Source organism: Crotalus tigris, unplaced genomic scaffold (genome assembly GCF_016545835.1).
Source record: "Crotalus tigris isolate CLP2741 ecotype Arizona unplaced genomic scaffold, ASM1654583v1 scf7180000023825.297174, whole genome shotgun sequence".
NCBI classification, from domain to species: domain Eukaryota; kingdom Metazoa; phylum Chordata; class Lepidosauria; order Squamata; family Viperidae; genus Crotalus; species Crotalus tigris.
Genome location: NW_024100210.1, coordinates 14,831 through 35,040, shown reverse-complemented (window position 1 = coordinate 35,040; position 20,210 = coordinate 14,831). Strand labels below are relative to the sequence as shown.

At 46.5% G+C, this 20,210-nt stretch overlaps 2 protein-coding genes across 4 annotated transcripts; one reads left to right on the top strand and one right to left on the bottom strand.

The window, feature by feature from the left end:
- Window positions 1-368: 368 nt before the first annotated feature.
- LOC120298238 (zinc finger and SCAN domain-containing protein 2-like) lies at window positions 369-5,197 on the bottom strand. Of its 2 annotated transcripts, none has more exons than XM_039321740.1 (2): window positions 5,066-5,197; window positions 369-3,862 (listed from the first exon to the last, which is right to left on the bottom strand). In XM_039321740.1, the coding sequence occupies exon 2, from the start codon at window positions 3,372-3,374 to the stop codon at window positions 2,175-2,177; it is 1,200 nt and encodes a 399-aa protein (XP_039177674.1). In that variant the 5' UTR covers window positions 3,375-3,862; window positions 5,066-5,197; the 3' UTR covers window positions 369-2,174. The 2 variants fall into 2 exon arrangements, with proteins under 2 accessions (XP_039177674.1, XP_039177675.1); XM_039321741.1 differs by having other exon boundaries at window positions 4,975-5,128.
- Window positions 5,198-8,953: 3,756 nt separating this feature from the next.
- LOC120298236 (zinc finger and SCAN domain-containing protein 2-like) lies at window positions 8,954-19,432 on the top strand. Of its 2 annotated transcripts, XM_039321733.1 has the most exons (4): window positions 8,954-9,050; window positions 9,927-10,606; window positions 14,070-14,160; window positions 17,650-19,432. In XM_039321733.1, the coding sequence occupies exons 2-4, from the start codon at window positions 9,935-9,937 to the stop codon at window positions 18,858-18,860; spliced, it is 1,974 nt and encodes a 657-aa protein (XP_039177667.1). In that variant the 5' UTR covers window positions 8,954-9,050; window positions 9,927-9,934; the 3' UTR covers window positions 18,861-19,432. The 2 variants fall into 2 exon arrangements, with proteins under 2 accessions (XP_039177667.1, XP_039177668.1); XM_039321734.1 differs by lacking the exon at window positions 8,954-9,050 and having other exon boundaries at window positions 10,583-10,606; window positions 14,047-14,160.
- Window positions 19,433-20,210: the final 778 nt, after the last annotated feature.

Here is a 20,210-nt window from a genome sequence, read left to right as displayed (position 1 = left end):
TGCCAAAAGTCCCATTCTGCAAACGGTGCTGCACCAGTTGAGTAGCCCTCGACCTACGACCGGTTGGGGGTCGCGGCATTAAAAAGGTTGAGAACCACTGCTATAGAATATGAAATATAACATATTTTACATCTTTCAATCTGAGCTTCAAACTCTGGAGGAAATGGACTGTTCTTCCGATTGGGAACTTATGCTTTTGAACTCACCCTATAGACCAGTCCCTCCGATTCTTAGATTGGCTTTATTTAATTTTGCTTGGTATTTTTATATAGCCCTGTAAGAGATTCAGAGGCTTTGGGATCATTGCAAGGGTTTCCAATGAGACATGATAGAGAGGTGCACTAAAATATGACACCAAAGACAGAGAATTGCTTAAATATAATTTTACTATTTGAAAGGTTAGAAATTTTGCACATGTTTAAATTCAAGGTCATTTAGACTTGAGACTTAGGCCAAGAGCCTCTTGGTTTTTCCACATGGCTAGCCTGCTCTTGGTTCCTGGGTGTCCTTCAAAGGGATCATATGCAATGTGACCTTCCCCAAAATAATTATAACCTTTCTTTTTGAATTGTGTTGGTGTTTCCTCAGAGAAATCACAGACCTGCCCCAGGGAACGTACAGCAGGAGGAAGAGGAGGAGGAAGGCGAGTTTTGACTCCTCTCCAAAGAGCGTGCAGGATCCCTACAGTGTGCGTGTGTGCGTGCACGCTCCTGTTGTACATTTGCTATAGGACAGTGATGGTGAACCTTTTAGAGACTGAGTGCCCCAAAATCGCCCCGTCCCGTCCCTGCCCCCGCTACGCCCCCAACCTACTTGCCCGCAGGACCACTCACCGCCTCCACAGCCCGCCGTAGATTGCCCAGGCGGCCCAGCGTCATGGCGGCTATCCCCTCTGCCCGCGATCCGCAGCATCATCTACATGCAACGGGGCGCGAGAGTGGAGTCTTGTTCCTGCTGCCATGTGCTTGGCTGTGCTGCTCCATGCGGGGTGTGCCTGGGGGCGACTCTCCTCAGGGGAGGCTGCTGATGAGGGGGCCGTGGGGGGAGGCAGGGCTGGGGCAATGGCGCGCGTGCCCACTAAGAGGGCTCCGAGTGCCGCCTCTGGCACGCGTGCCATAGGTTCGCCACCACTGCTATAGGAAGAAGGCAACTTTTGACTCCCCTCCAGAGCTTGAAATAAACAATCTTGGAATCCTTTGGTGTCTTCTAATCCCAGCAAAATCAAGATCATTCATCTACATAGCTAAAGCTTCACTTCTGCTGCTACAAATGATGTTCCCCTCTTTATTTGAAGGATTTAAAAAAAAAAAAAAATTAAGGAGCCCTAGGATAGAAGGGAAAGAAGAGGAAATGTCTCCCATGTGTTGAGAAGAGAGCTTTGCATTACCCTGTCCCAATGTTTACAGAAATGCTGACACCTTCCTTTTTTTTTCTTTCCCAAAAGCTATTCATGATTCTTATGCAATGCTGTTTTAGAAATGAAACATTATCTACTGTACCATTTTCCCCCTCACATTTCTCTACAAGGGAGGGGGAACCACAAAAGTATCAGCCTCCTGGTGCTGCTCTTACACACACACACACACACACACACACCCGCCGTCAAAGGCTAACCAGGAGGCCTCTAAAAACAAAGGAGATCACAGCAGGAGTTGCGAATAAACCTGGAGATTCTGTGCTCAAAACCACAATCCCTTTTCTCCTCAACTCAGTGTTCCTACAGCTCTTCTCCACGAAGGTCACCTGCAAGGCAGAACAGCCTTTACATCTGAAATTTTACACTGCTTCTGTCACTGCCCCAAACTCCTCCAATATATTTAGTACTCATATGGTTTCTTCCACTTGCCGGCCTCATTCTTGACCCAATCTGAACAGACATGCTTGGTGCACCGAATTCCTGGAACAGTTAGTAAAAGATGAACTTTGACCCAGCTCTACTTCTCCTCTCGCTTTCTCATTATGTGAGGAGCCACAATCTCTATAGTCTGTGTTAGTGCTCCTATCCTGAGGAGAATGCTGGCTGGGGAATTCCGCGGCTCAAAATCTCAAGGACATCCAGGTAGAAGAAGGCTGGGACTCTGCATGTGATATTGCTATCATCTATCATGATAAAAATGCAAAGGACACGCTACAAAGATTTTTGCAGAATTACAGTCAGACATTAGAAATGAAATTCAAGCCTTCTCTACACTCATCACTTTGGACCTAATGTGGGTTTTCTTGTGTGCGATAAGGGTGGAATGTTTCCTGAAGCATCGTCCACACTCAGGGCACGTAAATGGTTTCTCCCCTGTGTGTATACGCACATGATTTATAAGGTTAGACCTAGTACTGAAATCTTTCCCACAGTCTGGACACTCATACGGTTTCTCTCCTGTGTGAGTCCTCTGGTGTATCACCAGCTCAGAATTCCGAAGGAAACATTTCCAACAATCTGGACACTCATACAGTTTCTTCCCTGTGTGAATCTTCTGGTGTATTACCAGGTGGGAATTCAGACAGAAACCTTCCCCACAATCTGGGCATTCATATACTTTGTCTGCTATGTGACTCCTCTGGTGTCTCACCAGGCTGGAATTCTGACTAAAACATTTTCCACAATCCAGACACTCATAAGGTTTCTCCCCTGAGTGAGTTCTCTGATGTATCACCAGGGAAGAATTCTGACTGAAACCTTTCCCACACTCCAGACACTTATATGGTTTCTCTCCTGTGTGAATCTTCTGGTGTATTACCAGGTAAAAATTCCGACTGAATTTTTTTCCACAAATTAGGCACTCATACGGTTTTTCCCCTGTGTGTGTTGCATGGTGTCTCACTAGGTCAGAATTCCGAATGAAAGTTTTTCCACAATCTGGACACTCATATGGTTTCTCTCCTGTGTGAGTCCGCTGGTGTACCACCAAATGCGAATTCCAATTGAAACTTTTTCCACAATCTGGACACACATATGGTTTCACTCCTGTGTGAGTCCGTTGATGTACCACCAAGTGTGAATTCCAGTTGAAATTTTTTCCACAAATTGGACACTCATATGGTTTCTCTCCTGTGTGAGTCCTCTGATGTATCACTAGGTCAAAATTCTGACTGAAACATTTTCCGCAATCCAGACACTCATATGGTTTCTCTCCTGTGTGTGTCCTCTGGTGTATCACCAGGTCACAATTCCGAATGAAACATTTTGAACAATCTGGACACTCATATGGTTTCTCTCCTGTGTGAATCTTCTGGTGTATCACCAGGTGGGAATTCTGACGGAAACCTTTCCCACATTCTGGACACTCATATGGTTTGTCTCCTGTATGTGTCCACTGGTGTATCATGAGACTGGAATTCTGACTGAAACTTTTCCCACAAACTGGACATTCATACATGGTGTATTATCAACTGTGATTTACTATCCATGCTTTTCCCACAATATGCATATCTATGGTGTTTTTCCACCATTGGCATTCTTGGATTCTCAAGGAAGTTAAAAATTCTTTGGATTCCTTGTTGGATGGAGTTTTGACTCAAGCTACTGTTTCCTTCCTCACGGGTGAAGCCTGCAGTACTCTCCACCCTATATGGCCATCCAAGCGATCTTTTCCTTCCCACTGACTTCCCATGTTTTTTGAATTTGGAAATAAATCCCCTTGATCTTTTCATGAAGTATTTCCTTGAGTTCCACATACTCTACTTTGTCCAGTTCAATATTCTTTTCATGATTTTCTTCCTTTTTCTCTCAACCTGCTACTGAAGAAAAATCTGTGGTTTTCTTGAGGAAATGGAAAAGGTTTTGATTGTTGGCTTGATTTTCTTTCCTTTTCAATGATGCTTGTTATTCTCAGTTGTCCAGAGTACTTATTGCCATCCTCTTTGTCTATAAAATTCACACAAGAGGGTTAGTTTAATTGTGGTTTACAAAATGGTTAGTCAACATGAGAACAAAGCATAAATTACAATTATGAAGCAAACATGCTACAATGTTAATAAAATCTCTTACATTACTTAAAGTTCATTATCTGTTTATATAAGTCTATAAGTCTAGTGCAGGCCCGGCCGCATCATCGGGAAACCACACCCACCCCATTGCCGGCAACATAGTGAGACCAACTTCAAATATTCAGTGAGTCATGAGATTCATTTATTGACTAGGGTCAGTCACACATTTCTACACCTGAAATGGGTTTTTATAAAATATTTTATAATTTTAGAATGGTGGGAGGCTTTAAACACTCTGGTGACACCACAATATGGGTTGTCCTCACTTACTGACCACCACAACTACTGACAGGTAACTTTTAAACTGTGGTCATTAACCAAGACATCACATTATAGTGACAATTTATAACATCAGTTCTAGCTGCGATCATTAAGCAAATCACCATGGGTTGTTATGTGCAATGTAACATGACTGCGAGTTGCAACTTTCTGTCAGTTTCCCAACTGATTTTGTTTGTTGGAAATCAGCTGTGAAGGTCCCACTCATGGCAATTCCATGACTGTGGGACATTACAACTGTTGCAACTGCAAGCCAGTGCCAGCACCCAAATAACTGCAACAGCCACAACTTTGAAGACAAGTGGAATATTTCCTTGTTCAGTGCCACTGTATCTCTGATGGGGCAGTGAAAAAGTAGTAAGCTAGGACTATGTATACAACTGAAAATTCCAAATGTTCAAAAGCTATTTTTAAAAAAGTGCTGGGTTAAGCACAGTTGAACCTGGTTAATACACAGATGGGGCACCACGGGGAAATCCAGTGTTTATTAGCTAGACATGGAAGTAAGAAAGAAACCAATCCCAGAAGAGAGCAATAGTAGATCAGCCTCATCTTGTTGCCAAGAAAACAACCTCCATAAAATCACAAGGCATCAAACCTAACTTGGAGACTTTGTCAATCTTCCAACCACGAGAAAATTGCAGGCGCCGCTTTTGAAGCATGCAGCACTAATGGAGTAGAATTTACTTTTATTTATAAAATATGCAGCACCTGACACGTTTCAGCCTAGTTGCTTCGCTGTTTCTACACCGTGGAGGAAACCAAACAGCCCCACTTGGTCCCGGCTTCTCCTCCGACTCACCTTCCAGTAGCAGCTTCGACCCTAGGAAAAGCAGGAGAGCCAACTACACCACCACATTCCCATTGCTGAACCGGAAGACATTCTTCTACCCTCTTTCTCGTCTTCTCCGACGTCCTCTCTACCAATTTAATACTCTATGGTTTAAAAACCCCTTTTCAATTACCGATGCCGCCTTTGCGTTGACAGTTCCTTAATCGCCAGCCTTGCTGATCTATACAGCGCCACCTAGCGACAGATCCCATTTTCTGGCTTCCCATTTTCTGGCTACCTTTGTATTTATTAGATTAAAAATTTCTAATTAAAAAAAATGTATCAATCAAAGAGCGGGACGACTTTTATATACTTTTGCATGCACATCTGTATTACCAACCTTTTTACAACCCTTCGAAGTGCTTTTTGGAAACATTTATCATATATAGAGAAACATCTGCTCTTTCTCAGCCGCCTTTCTCTTGGCTTTGCTGCATATGTCTCTCAATTTTACCTAAGAAAGACTCCTTTCTCGAGGGAACTTACAGAAGCACATGACATTTAGCATTTAACAGATTTAAAATATCCTCCAGGAGCAAATCTGGCTTGTTGGGAACATCGGCTTTAAGATATATGGGCAGGCTTAAAGTCATTCTTGGCCAGCATGAGTGAAGCTGGCTCCCTTTGAGCTTCTGGGCTGATGTGCTGCTGTGTCTTAAAATCTTGACAGCCACAGGAAATCAGTCACAAGGTTTTAAGAATGTAGAGAGATTTTGATCTCCACTGAGAATCGCTCCTACCAAAGCACAGGAATCTTTCGATCTGTTTTCTGCAGATTAGTAGCCTCTAAGTCAGTGGTTCTCAACCTGTGGGTCGGGACCCCATTTGGGGTTGAACGACCATTTCACGGGGGTCGCCAAACAACGCAGTCCGTCATTTTTTCCCCCTTTTCCTTAGCTGTGCTACTCCCTTTTATTCTATTGGCTTTTGAAAGCCAATAGAATAGACTCTCTTGAACAGAGTCTAATTCTATTGGCTTTCAAAAGCCAATAGGAATTGTCCAGGCTGTCTCTGCCCTGCTGAGCCCGCCAAAAGTCCCATTCTGCAAACGGTGCTGCATCAGTTGAGCAGTCCTCGACTTACGACTGGTTGAGTAGTCCTCGACTTATGACCGGTTGGGGGGGAGGGGTCGCAGCATTTAAAAAGGTTGAGAACCACTGCTCTAAGTGTTCTGCTCAAGCTGTTTGGGACAATAAGACCGAACTCTAACCCATCTGGAAATTTGGGAAGGCTGCTAGCAATTCTGCCCTCTAGCAAGCTCTTGACTCTGCAAGAATGCAAATGGAAAGATAATATCTTCTATTCAAATGTGATTTGGAAGCAATACTGGTGATTAATAAATAGAACAGTTTACTTCATGGCATTGTGGATGCTCCATCTCTGGAGGTTTTTAAGAAAAGATTAGACTACCTATTGTTGAAAGAAAAGCCTTCATCAGGATCCAGTCCAAGCTGGTAATAAACAAAATGGAGACTGCTTTAGTAAGAAGGTTGGAGTTTATTGAAGAGAAGAGCCAGACAGAAGTTTGGCTCTGGGAAAACTGACCACATGTTGCTGGGAGTGGTAGGTTTTTATACCTTCTGGGGCTCTTGAGGTTGTTTCCTGTTCCTCTTTGAGGCTTTGTATTTCCTGTGTCATGTACTTTGATCTGAGTCTGAATGCGCCCTTTTGGTATTGGTGGGTTAATCCTATTATGTCATGTTTTTAGAGTTTGGGTGGTGTATGTAGATTTTAGGGGTCTTTGTCTTCCTAATCTCTTCAGTTTTTAGCTTCAACCTTTCTGAAAGGATTATTGAATTTGCATTTCTAAAACCTGGCCTCTGCCTAGTTTTCTGGCTGGGGGGAGGAAGATGTTTCTGCCTTTTTAAAGATCTTCTCCATTATTCCTTTGGAGCAGTGGTTCTCAACCTCTGGGTTGGGACCCCATTTGGGGTCGAACGACCATTTCACGGGGGTCGCCAAACAACGCAGTCCACCATTTTTCCCCCTTTTCCTTGGCTGTGCTACTCCCTTTTATTCTATTGGCTTTTGAAAACCAATAGAATAGACTCTCTTGAATAGAGTCTAATTCTATTGGCTTTCAAAAGCCAATAGGAATTGTCCAGGCTGTCTCTGTCCTGCTGAGCCCGCCAAAAGTCCCACTCTGCAAACGGTGCTGCAAGTTATCTGCAGCGAAGGCGAGCTGTCTGGAAGTTTCCACTCCTCCCTGCTGAGCAACTACTAAAAATGTAAGTAAAAGAGGGCCAGGGGTGGGAGGTGGGAGGCCGGTGGGCACAAGAAGGGTTGCTGGCGTGCGTGGGGCCCGGCGGGTGCCTTACCTCCCTTGGGCTGGGCCAGCTGGTGGCCCAGCCGGTGGTCGGCCTGCGCCGTCTCGGCCGGCGCAGGGGGCGGCACCACGCATGCACGGCGCTCCCGGGCAGGGAAAGTCCTCGACTTACGACCGGTTGGGTAGTCCTTGACTTACGACCGGTTGGAGTTGCGGCATTAAAAAGGTTGAGAACCACTGCTTTGGAGAAACATATTCTGCCTTTTTAATATTTCCCAAAATATTTCTTTATCTGGATTCTTCCCACTCTATCTATCTATCTATCTATCTATCTATCTATCTATCTATCTATCTATCTATCTATCTATCTATCTATCTATCGTCTCTCTCTCTCTCTCTATTCACCAACACAAATATATAATTCTTTAAAGCCATATTTTGTAATGATAGAATTACAAAGTTATGAGCATCTTCAGGGAGGGGTGCTTCTCCAAAAGCTTGTGTTTCTGACACAATGAACTATAAACAGGAGTTTTAATGCAGACTACATTAGTAACAAAAGAGAAATGCTAAGAAATCAGATAATGGCTGTTTCAAACCGCCCTGAGTACTAAATATGCTGCTGTCAATCAAGCCAGAAATAAGTATCATTCTGTACTTTGTGTCCTTCTAATTTTTGCCACTCCTCCCTGTCTGAAATCTATGAAAATTAGTGCAATTAGAGATAATGTTCCCATGTGAAGTCTCCCTCCCCCCCCCTTATTCCTGATCTCAGTTCATGAAAAGGGTTGCATTAAGTTTCCTCAGTTAGGTTGGCAATGTGATACAGCACTATTGTACAGTCCTATCACACCTGTGCCTAGTTTCCTTTCATCTTTGGGTGTATGTAATTCCACCAGAAAAAAGGGGAATCTGTTTGTTCTTGGGGTGCAACAACGTTGAAAAATGAAAACCCTTAAAGTGGGAGAAGAAAGGTAGGAAATGGATCCTCCTACTCAGAACAAGGGACACCCCCCCCCCGCATGATTGTGAAGAGACCCTGGGCATCTAAAGCGGCCAAAAATCAGAAGGCATCGAATTGCCCCCTTGCAGACTAAGAGATTTTGTGAAAAGGCTCGCAGGAGCTGCGCCTATTAATACAATCCGTCAGAAAAGGAGCTACCAGACTCCTCCTGACACATTGTGTAAAGGTTCGATATTCAAGCAAATGGCAGCATCTGCAGCCCAAGAATTGCATGGGTGAAGGATGGTGGGCCTTGTAGTCCAATGACATCTGCAGGGCTGCCTCGCCCATCTTCAAGATTCCTAATTTGCACCTATTGTAGTTGCGGATTAGCGCATGCAAGGTTCTTGTAAATTGCAGTGATTTTCAGTTTCTTTGGCTTTTCTTGGGGGGGGGGGTGGTGGTGGTGATAAGGACGAGCCTCTCCGGCGGGGCCCGATTGGAGGATTTTAGCAATGCCCGGCGGCGCCCCAGTCGCCCCCTCCCCGCCCCGGCTTCAACGAAAGGGTTAAACGCAGAGAGCTTTTCTTTTTGCGCCTAGAGAGGAGGCAGGAAAAGGGGGGGGGAAGGGGATCTGGGAGCCAGTTTCCTGCCCTTCCCGCCGCCCCCTTCCTGGTCTTCAGACGCCTCTTAATTCAGGATTGCGGAGATTCTCCTCGCGGGGAGGGGCGCGCAAGGGGAGCCAGGTGGGCAAGGACGCTGCAAGAGGGGGAGGGGAGCAGGAGGGGGGAGGAGGGGGAGGAGAGGGAATTCCCAGGTGCAAGAAGGTAAGGGGAGACTCCTGGGGGGGGGAGAGCGAGGAGGTGGGCTTTTTACAGCGGGTCACTTTCCCTTTGGGGCCCCCAGTCTTTGCTTTGCAAAGTTTAGAATAGAATAGAGCTGGAAGGGATAAATTTAATAAATTGCATATACTGTTCTAACCATTCGGTAAATTGAAGTAACTACGTTGATTTGAACTAATTAAATTTTAAGTGATGCAATTAAATTAACCCAAGCTTTAAAGCGGTTCCCCAAGGATTATGTATTATTTATTCTCTATCGCAGTGATGGTGAACCTTTTAGAGATCGAGTGCCCAAAAACTGCCCCCCCTCCCCGTCCCTGCTCTGCCCGCTGGGCCACCCACCACCTCCACAACCCGCCACAGATCAAGGCAGCGCCATGGCAGCCACGCCCTCTGCCCATGCCCCACAGCATCAGATGTGCATGACGGGCTGCAAGGGCGGAGTCTGGTCCCCATTGCACGGCTACCATGTCCTTGGCTGTGCTGCTTCATGTGGGCCTCTACCAGGGGTGGCTCTCCTCCAGGGGGGCTGCTGGTGAGGAGGTGGGGCTGCGACGACGGTGCGTGTGCCCACAGAGAGGGCTCCGAGTGCCGCCTCTGGCATGCGTGCCATAGGTTCACCACCACTGCTCTATTGGATTTTCAGAATGCTTGCAGAAAGACAATTGGCTCCAGATCAGCAAGAAACATGGGGGTGGGGGGTGGGGGTGGACAGACCTTTATGGATCCTCGGCTTCCCTTTTGTGCATAAGTAATTATTATAATTTCTATTCCTGCCAGAAAGAAAGATGGAAGTACAGGACTTGCCAGGATCCCAGACAGGAAAAAGAGTGAGGGGAAGCGTCCCAATTGCGGCAACACAGGAATATCTGAAGGGCTTCACTACGTCTCAGATTAAGCAAGAACCAGAAGAAGGGATGGACCAGTTCTGTGAGATCCAGAAAAGAGAAGCTCTGAAGGCTCCATCCTTGGATGGAAGAAACTCTCCATCTTCTCAATCCTCCCCAGAGAATAACACTAGGCCTCCTTTTAGCAAAAAGACTGATTTCCATCAATGGTCCTTCAGAAGAAAAACTGCGTCTGAAACTTTGCCAGGCCTGGGCTTTCCCGAATTCTACGAAGGCCTGGATTCCCCAGTGGAAGTGAAGGAAGAATTGGTGGAGGAGGGCAAGCTCAACATGGCACTGCGATGCCAACGCTTCCGGCAGTTTTGCTATGAGGAAGCTGAGGGGCCTCAGAAAGTGTTTGGTCAACTCTGGGACCTCTGCTGCCAGTGGCTGAAGCCAGAGCGTCATTCTAAGGAGCAAATATTGGAGCTGGTGGTTTTGGAGCAGTTCCTGATGATCCTGCCACTGGAAATGCAGAACTGGGTTCGGGAACACTGTCCGGAAACGGGGAGCCAGGTGGTGACGTTGGCCGAGGACTTCCTTTGGAGGCTCCCATCAGGAGATGAGCAGAGGGTGAGCGTGGATCCTTGTCATGTTGGGCAGCCTTGTAGAGTTCGGCTTACAGCCACAGCTGAGCTCCGAAATTTGTGTTGCTAAGTGAGACATTTGTTAAGTGAGTTTTGCCCCACTTGTTTGTCACAGTTGTTAAGTGAAACACTGCGGTTGTTAAGTTAGTAACACGTTCATTAAGAGAATCTGGTTTCCCCATTGACTTTGCTTGCCTGAACGTTACAAAAGGGGATCACATGACTCTGGCATATTGCAACTGTCACAGAATATGAGTCAGTTGCCAAGGTGTCTGAGTTTTGATCATGTGATCATGGGAATGGTGCAATGGTCGTAAGTGTCAAAAAAATGATCACATGTCACTTTTTGCAGTGGCTGTTACAACTTTGAACGGTCACTAAACTAACTGTTGTAAGTCAAGGACTGTCCCACCGGTGGCGAACCTATGGCACGGGTGCCAGAGGCGGCACTCAACTCTCTCCGTGGGCACGCGCGCCGTCGCCCCAGTCCTAGGACTTCAGTTGGGTTTTATAAAACCTTTTCGCTTTAGGCCTCCGCCACCGTGTGCAAAAAAAAAAGAGGTTCAATCAATCCATCAATTTCAACTTCTCGTGGGGGAAAAAAAAGATCTTGCAAAGTTGGAATTGATTGATTGAACTTTTTAGTCCCACCCAGTCTGCCGTTACCACCGCAGCCACGCCCACCCAATGGGCTGCCTAGCCCACCCAATGGGCCACACCCACACGACACTCGATGATGCATAAGTGGGCTTTGGGTTGCAGTTTGGGCACTAAGTCTCTAAAAGGTTCGCCATCACTGGACTGTCCTATAGCCTGCCATGAGAGTGTTTTTAATGACAAAAAAGCATCCTAAAATGCTCTGGTAGGTGCCTTTCCATCTAGCACTTTTTATTAAAAGACATCAGCCTTTGTGAGCTGCAGCTCATAATCGGATGTCTGGCATGACTTAATTTTTAAGTTTTGGTGAAACAGGCTTGAGAAGCTGGTTAAAAACTTCCTTATCAAAGAGCAATTGTAATAATGTGATAAACCCAGTGTGTTTGTTGAGACATAGAAACATAGAAAACCGACGGCACAAGAAGATCTAGTGGTCCATCGAGTTTGTCCTTTGAGTTATTTTTTAATTTTTGTCAGATGACTGACCTGTATTAAACCCATGTTTAAACTCAGTTACTGATGATTGACCCACCGTGGCCTCTGCTGGAGGTTGGTTCCAAGCATCCATTACTCTTTCTGTGAAATAATATTTTCTATTATTTGAACTTTCCCCCTGTCTGTTGTGGTTATGTCCCCCAGGATCTTGATTTTTTGCTTAATGTTGAAGAGACCGCTTCTTAGAATCTTATTCACACCCTTAATATATTTCAGGCTTTCAATCATGTCTTTCTTTTCCCTTCTATCCTTCAGGCAGGAGTAGATATTCAGTTCCTCCCATCTCTCCTGGTGCCTTTTGTCTCTCAGATCTTGCACCATTTTTGTTGCCTGTTTCTGAACTCGCTCAATCTTATCAATATCCTTTTTTTTTTAAAAAAAGTGAGACCTTTTGAGATGGCTGGAGTCTTTTGCTGTATGGGAGTTCAGCAAAATCTCACTCTGTGGTGCTGCTAAAGCAGTGGTTCTCAAGCTTTTTAATGCCGCGACCCCCAACCGGTCGTAAGTCGAGGACTACTCAACTGGTACAGCACTGTTTGCAGAATGGGACTTTTGGTGGGCTCAGCAGGGCAGAGACAGCCTGGACAATTCCTATTGGCTTTTGAAAGCCAATAGAATTAGACTCTATTCAAGAGAGTCTATTCTATTGGCTTTCAAAAGCCAATAGATTAAAAGGGAGTAGCTCAGCTAAGGAAAAGGGGAAAAAAATGGCAGACTGCGTTGTTTGGCGACCCCCGTGAAATGGTCGTTCGACCCCAAATGGGGTCCCGACCCACAGGTTGAGAACCACTGTGCTAAAGAGAAGCCTGAACACAAAGAGTCAGTTTCTAACACAATTGTTAAGATACCCATAACCTGGGCTGCATTTGTATAACCCAGTGATGGCGAACCTTTTAGAGACTGAATGCCCAAACTGCAACCCAAAACCCACTTATGCATTGTCGGGTGCCGGATGGGTATGGCCTATTGAGTAGGTATGGCCCATTGGGTGGGTGTGGCTGCGGTGGTAACAGCAGACTGGGTGGGACTAAAAAGTTCAACCAATCAATTCCAACTTTGCAAGATCTTTTTTTTCCCACGAGAAGAAGTTGAAATTGACTGATTGATTGAATCTCTCTCTTTTTTTTTTTTTTGCACATGGCGGCGGAGGCCTAAAGGAAAAAGGTTTTATAAAACCCAGCTGAAGGCCTAGGACTGGGGCGACGGTGTGCGTGCCCACCGAGAGGGCTCTGAGTGCCGCCTCTGGCACCCGTGCCTTACGTTTGCCACCAATGGTATAACCAATCTGTCTTCCTCAGCTTCCTCTCCCTCGTTATAAATTTAACTTACAATGATTCGAACCACTCTATAGCTCTGATGATGTCGGCTGGAGTTCACTAAAGTTTCATCCTTTTAATCTATTTGTGTAACGATGCTAAGAAAAAGACTCAGGCATGTCTTGGGCAGAGGTTTGAAGCTGCATGACACATCTTCACACAGCTTCTCCACCTCTGAGTTTATTGTTTTTTATATAGTTTTTACATACATAGGCTTTACCATTAACTGCTGACATTTTACATTTAGAAGTTTAACCTTTAGTTGTTGACATAAAGTAATTGAAAAAATTCCTTCATATAAGCAATTATTTTCTAGTAACACATTACCTGTTGAGAGCAGGTAAAACAAATACAGGTAAATTAGAAAAGGAGAAAGAACTGATAAAGACAAGAAGAGATAAAGACAGGAAGAGATAAGGGGGAACTTATTTAGGTAGGTAAGATATTAAGTCAAAAAGGGGGTGATCTTTTGGCTGCTTCCTTGGGACAAAGGGTATCAAAAGGTTATATGAGGTTTGTGGGGGGCAATGCATGGCAGTTTGCTGCACGTGCAAATTCCTCCACATATTTGCTGCGTTAAGTACTAAATTCTGTGAAAGTACAACATTTCTTTATGCACAGTTAAAGAATTGGAATGGCTAAATGGGATCTGTTTTGACCGGCATTCTTCTCAGATTCAGGGATGGTCATTTCCCTCATTGCCAAGCTGAGAGATTAAAATTAGGACATTTTAAACTTGTTCTGGACAAGTAAACTGTGGTTTCCCTTGTGACTTTACCAATCTCTAAAGCAGCCGGCTTGGGCCACATCATTGCTTCCTGAACCCCAGTGGCTTTGTAGCCTTGGAAAATTATTTCGCCAGAGTTCGAGAAGGGCTGAAATGAATCTCCAGTTGATCCTGGTTTGTGTGCCAGCTGTTGGCTGATAGTGAGAGGATGTGTCCCAATCATCTCCTTAGACATCGTCATGTTTCACCCATAGGAAGATCTGGCTGACTTGCCTGATGAGTCTTCCAATTCCGAACTGGATCCATTGGATATTGTGAAAGTTGAGGTCCCCATGGATGGAGACGGTGAGTAGACCAAAATGCTTTGAAAAACCTGGGGATGAAATCTTGTAAATGTAGGTAGAACTTGATCGATCGGAAACGTACGTCCTGATCACGGCCTTTGGGGGTATTTGAAGGTGCCAGTCACCACAAATCTTAGTGACAGAATTGCCAGTCACAATTGTAGTCACTAAGTGAGGACTACCCTCATTTATTTATCACCACCTTGCAGGCTTTTTTTACCCCTGCAGTTGATGGGGAGGCGACCAATGTGCAGTAGGGGGTGTCTCTGGATGGTTTTCCTATTAGAGAGCTGGGGGGCTGCAGGGGCGAAGGTGCCGTTGCTGGGCTAAAAGTGGGGATACCCAAGTTCTAGCCTCTCCTCAGCCATGTAAGGTCCCTGGGCATCAGCTCCATTTGATAGACCAGACCAAGAAATCAACTCCACAGGAAGACTCTAACACAGTGGTTCTCAACCTTTTTAATGCCGTGACCCCCAACCGGTCGTAAGTCGAGGACTACTCAACTGGTGCAGCACTGTTTGCAGAATGGGACTTTTGGTGGGCTCAGCAGGGCAGAGACAGCCTGGATAATTCCTATTGGCTTTTGAAAGCCAATAGAATTAGACTCTATTCAAGAGAGTCTATTCTATTGGCTTTCAAAAGCCAATAGAATAAAAGGGAGCAGCACAGCTAAGGAAAAGGGGAAAAAAATGGCGGACTGCGTTGGTTGGCGACCCCCGTGAAATGGTCGTTTGACCCCAAATGGGGTCCCGACCCCACAGGTTGAGAACCACTGCTCTAACACTTTTTAAAAAAAATTGAGACTGAATATAATAAGAAAATCTTGCACGTCTGTTTGTGTTGTACCTCCCACCCTATTCTGACGCTCCTGTGGATTAGAGAGTAGCAAATGGTGATCACATGATCCTGAGCAGCTACAACGCTTGCAACTACAAGCCAGTTGCAAAGCACCCAAATATTGGTCATGTGACCATCGGGATGCTGCGATGGTTGTTAAGTGCAAGGACCAGTTGTAAGTCACTTTTTTTCAAGTCTGTTGTAAGTTCAGACAGTCGCTAAGCCAACGGTTATAAGTCAAGGACTACCTGTCCACGGGAACTACAAAAAGTGCCATTGTAAGAAGACATTCATGGGAAGCTGAATTTACCCTGAGTGGCCAAAGGGGGAAGAATTTCAGGATACAGAATAACAGAGTTGGAAGGGACCCTGGAGGTCTTCTAGTCCACCCCCCTGTTCAAACAGGAGACCCTGCTTGACCCTGCAGCTGCCAAAAACGCCAACACAGTGCTAGGCTGCATTAACAGAGGGATAGAATCAAGATCACGTGAAGTATTAATACCACTTTACAATGCCTTGGTAAGGCCACACTTGGAATACTGCATCCAGTTTTGGTCACCACGATGTAAAAAGATGCTGAGACTCTAGAAAGAGTACAGAGAAGAGCAACAAAGATGATTAGGGGACTGGAGGCTAAAACATATAATGAACGGTTGCTAGAATTGGGTATGTCTAGTTTAACGAAGAGAAGGACAAGGGGGGACATGATAGCAGTATTCCAATATCTCAGGGGCTGCCATAAAGAAGAGGGAATTAAGCTATTTTCCAAAGCACCTGAAGGCAGGACAAGAAGCAACGGGGGGAAACTAATCAAGGAGAGAAGCAACCTAGAACTAAGGAGAAACTTCCTGACAGTGAGAACAATTAATCAGTGGAACAGCTTGCCTCCAGAAGCAGTAAATGCTCCAACACTGGAAGTTTTTAAGAAGAGACTGGACAGCCACTTGTCCGAAATGGTGTAGGGTTTCCTGCCCGAGCAGGGGGTTGGACTAGATGACCTCCAACGTCCCTTCCAACTTTACTATTATTATTATTATTATAGCAGTCTTCCAATATCTCAGGGGCTGCCCCAAAGAAGAGGGAGTCAGGCTATTTTCCAAGGCGCCTGAAGGCAGGACAAGGAGCAACGGATGGAAACTAATCAAGGAGAGAAGCAACTAGAACTAAGGAGAAACTTCCCGACAGTCAGAACAATTAACCAGTGGAACAGCCTGCCTCCAGAAGCGGTGAATGCTCCAACACTGGAAGTTTTTAAGAAGAGACTGGACAGCCATTTGTCTGAAATGGTATAGGGTTACCTGCCTGAGTAGGGGGTTGGACTTGATGACCTCCAAGGTCCCTTCCAACTTGATGATGATGATGATGATGAAGTACATAATCCTATGTACCCTTTCAGACAAGCGGCTGTGCGGCCTCTTCTTAAAAGCCTCTAGTGATGGAGCAGAGAGAGCATAGTTGCCATGGTGATCTAGTAGAAGTGATAAATAATAAAGGAGGTCACTCAGATGGGATTATCAAAAATAGTTTAACACACTGAAGTGTACATGTTGACTTGCTCTTTCTATACCTTTGTAACATAGTTAGCCAACAGTATACAAACTGTGGTTCAGCTTTAGTTCAGGGGTGCTCAGGAAGCTGCCAATGCTTGGCTGTGGGGTTCAATGTGCACCGTAACATTTTGCATGCTTAATAATGATACGTTGCCTCTTCCAAGCGATTCAGTTGCTTTAGGCGAGGAAGCGTTTGCCCACAATATTCTCTTTATGCATCTCCTTTATGCTTCTCCCTTGGTTTGCCACGGAGCGATCAGATTGGTCCTATTGGTCTTTGAGATGACCACAAGAGCCACACGAACTTGGGACACAGGTCAGGAGTTTGTCCAGCATCTCTGACGCTAATGGCGCTTCTCCTCTTTAACAAACAAGCAAGTGGCAGCATTCAGGTGGCCTCCTTGGGCTGGGAAGCTAAGCAGGGATAAGCCTGGAGAGTCCATGGATGGGAGACAAATTGGGAAGACAAGGTCTGAAAGCTAGATTGTGCAGGGGGTGAAAAGGTGCCCTGAAAAAGGAAACGATGATCGGTTTCTGTGTTGCTGTCAAGAAACCTGTATCAACTAATCCAGGGGTAGGCAACCTTGGCCCTTTTATGACTCGTGGACTTCAACTCCCAGAATTCCTGAGCCAGCATGGCTCAGCTTGGAAACCTCTCCCTTTCCCCTCAGCATAGCTGGCTCAGGAATTCTGGGAGTTGAAGTCCATGAGTCATAAAAGAGCCAAGGTGGCCTACCCCTGGTATAAGATCTCCTGCTTGACAAGGATGTTGGACTAGATGACCTCCAACTGTTATTTTATAGTCTACTTCAGGGGTAGGCCACCTTGGCCCTTTTATGATGTGGACTTCAACTCCCAGAATTCCTGAGCCAGCATGGCTCAGCTTGCAAACCTCCCTTTCCCCTCAGCATGGCTGGCTCAGGAATTCTGAGCCAGCCAATTCTGAGTTGAAGTCCACCAGTCATAAAAGAGCCAAGGTTGCCTATCCCTGGACTAATCCATGAAATCAGCAGGCATTGAGTGCCAATCCAAAGAGCCTTGAGTTGAGTTGAGTTGAGTTTTTGTGTATAACTGATGTCCTTCTAACTTGCTTGTTCTTCTAGGAAACTCTGACCATCAACCGTACTTCCTTGGAGAAGTCACAGACCTGCCCCAGGGAATGTACAGTAGCAGGAGGATGAAGGCGACTTTTGACTCTCCCCCAAGGAAGGAAAAACTGCACAAGTGCCAATATTGTGGGAAGCTGTCTGACTGCCGCGCCCACCTGGTGATTCACGAGCGAACCCACACAGGGGAGAAGCCCCACAAATGCTCAGCTTGTGGGAAAAGCTTCACCCGGAAGGAATCCCTGATTATCCACGAGAGGTTCCATACCGGGGAGAAGCCTTATAAATGCTCGTTGTGCGGGAAAACCTTCAGTGATAAAATCGGGCGCCTCATCCACGAGAGAACTCACACCGGGGAGAAGCCGTACAAATGCTCCGAGTGCGGGAAGAGCTTTGGCACTCGCTGCAACCTCCTGAGACACCGGAGAGTTCACACGGGCGAGAAACCGTACCGCTGCCTGGACTGCGGTCAGACTTTCCGGTACAGGCCACAGTTAGTGATCCACGAGGGCACCCACAAGGGGGAGAAGCCTTATAAATGTCCAGACTGTGGAGAAACTTTCAGTCAGACCCGACATCTGGTGATACATAAATGGACTCATACCGGAGAGCGGCCTCACCAGTGCGCCGTCTGCGGCAAAAGTTTCAATCAAAAGTCGGACCTTATTACGCACACCAGGACCCACACGGGGGAGAAGCCGTACGTCTGCTCCGACTGTGGGAAGAGTTTCATTTCTAGCTGCCAGCTGAGGAAGCACGAGAGAATCCACACTGGGGAGAAGCCGTACCAGTGTGCCGAGTGTGGGAAATGCTTCTCTTACAGTTCTCACCTCACCACGCACAAGCGGACACACACGGGCGAGAAGCCTTACCAGTGCCCGGACTGTGGGAAGTGCTTCATTTCTAGTTCTCACTTCACTGCCCATAAAAGGACGCATACTGGCGAGAAGCCCTATCAGTGTACCTACTGTGGGAATAGTTTTATTCAGCGATCGCAGCTTGCCAAACACGAGAGGTCGCACACGGGAGAGAAGCCCTACGTCTGCTCGGAGTGTGGACAAAGCTTCCGGTGGAGCCAAGGGCTCAAAAAGCACATGCGGACTCACACTGGCGAGAAGCCGTACGGGTGCCCCGAGTGCGAGAAAATGTTCTCCAGTTCCTCTAATCTGTCCAGGCATCAGAAAATCCACATGAGGGAGAAGCTATAATGGGCATTTTAGGCAAAAAGACAGTAGTAGGGCGATAGGAACAGCTAGGTAACAGGCAATCCTCGCTCGAAGTTACAGTCGACCTGAAAAAGGGGACTTTTAACAACCTGGAGTTCGGAGTTGTGACGGTTGGGCCCCCTCCACGGCCATGTGACCAAATTTCGGGCACTTGGCAACAGAGCCATTCGCGGTATCCCATGATCACGTGACCGCATTTGGCAAAGGTTTTGCTGAAAACCAGCACTTGGCAAAACTGCACCCGTAGGAAGCCATTGGTTTACTTAAGACCCAATGGTGTTTCCTTAACGACTGCAGATTTGTTTAATGAATGCAATGATTTGCTTAACGATGGTGGCAAAAGGGTTCTTAATATCGGGTTGGTCATGTTCAGTGTCCGTTATGACATGACTGTAACGGGTAAGCTCCGCTACTACCAGTAGTGGTATACCATGGCGAAGGTCAGTGGTGGCGAACCTATGGCACGCATGCCAGAGGTAGCACTCAGAGATGGCAACCATCCCCCTTCAACCAGCTGCCCGCTAACTCGCTGAAGTCCCACATGGCTGGATGCATCCCTATGCGCTCATTGGCCTCTGTGTGCAGGGGCCTATGGTGTTAAGCAGCAGCTGCCCTGGCCCCTGCCTCACCTTGCCCTGTGACAATGGCACCCCCGCCCTGCCTTGCCTCACCTCATCCCACAGGATGAGCCTCCTGCCCACCGCCCCACCTGCCAGAGACCCCCTGGATCTCTCCCAACTCTGCCTGGCCCCTACAGATGTCCCTTCCCACGAGCAACATTGAGGTGATCACGCCCACCTTGGCCATACCCACCCAATCTGCCATGACCACCACAGCCACGCCTACCCAGTGGGCCACGCCCACCTGGCACCCAGTGATGAATAAGTGGGTTTTGGGTTGCAGTTTGGGCACTTGGACTCTAAAAGGTCTGCCATCACTGGCGTAGGTCAAGAAAGAACACAGAAAGAAGGGAACCGAGTTGTGTCCGGTCAATCAGAGTCCTGTAAAGATCTGGTTTTCTGGGTGTGACCTTGTCTCTTGTGAATGACCTTCTTTCCCTTTGGGCTTCGTTTGCCAGTGGGAGGAAGCTAAACCAGAAGTATCTCCTCTCCACTCCCAAATCTGCAAGGGAAGCGAGACTGCCAGACTTTGTGATACTTTCATGCTGAGGTATCCCAAGACACCGCAAAGAGCGCTGAAGTTGGATGAGACCTCGTGCAAGGTCTATTTTGCATTTTAAAAGGGTTATCGTGGTTTCTTCAGGGAGATAGCAAGTGCCCCTTGGGAAGAGAGCTGGACATCTGCAGGCAGACGTTGCAGAAGCTTGTGTTA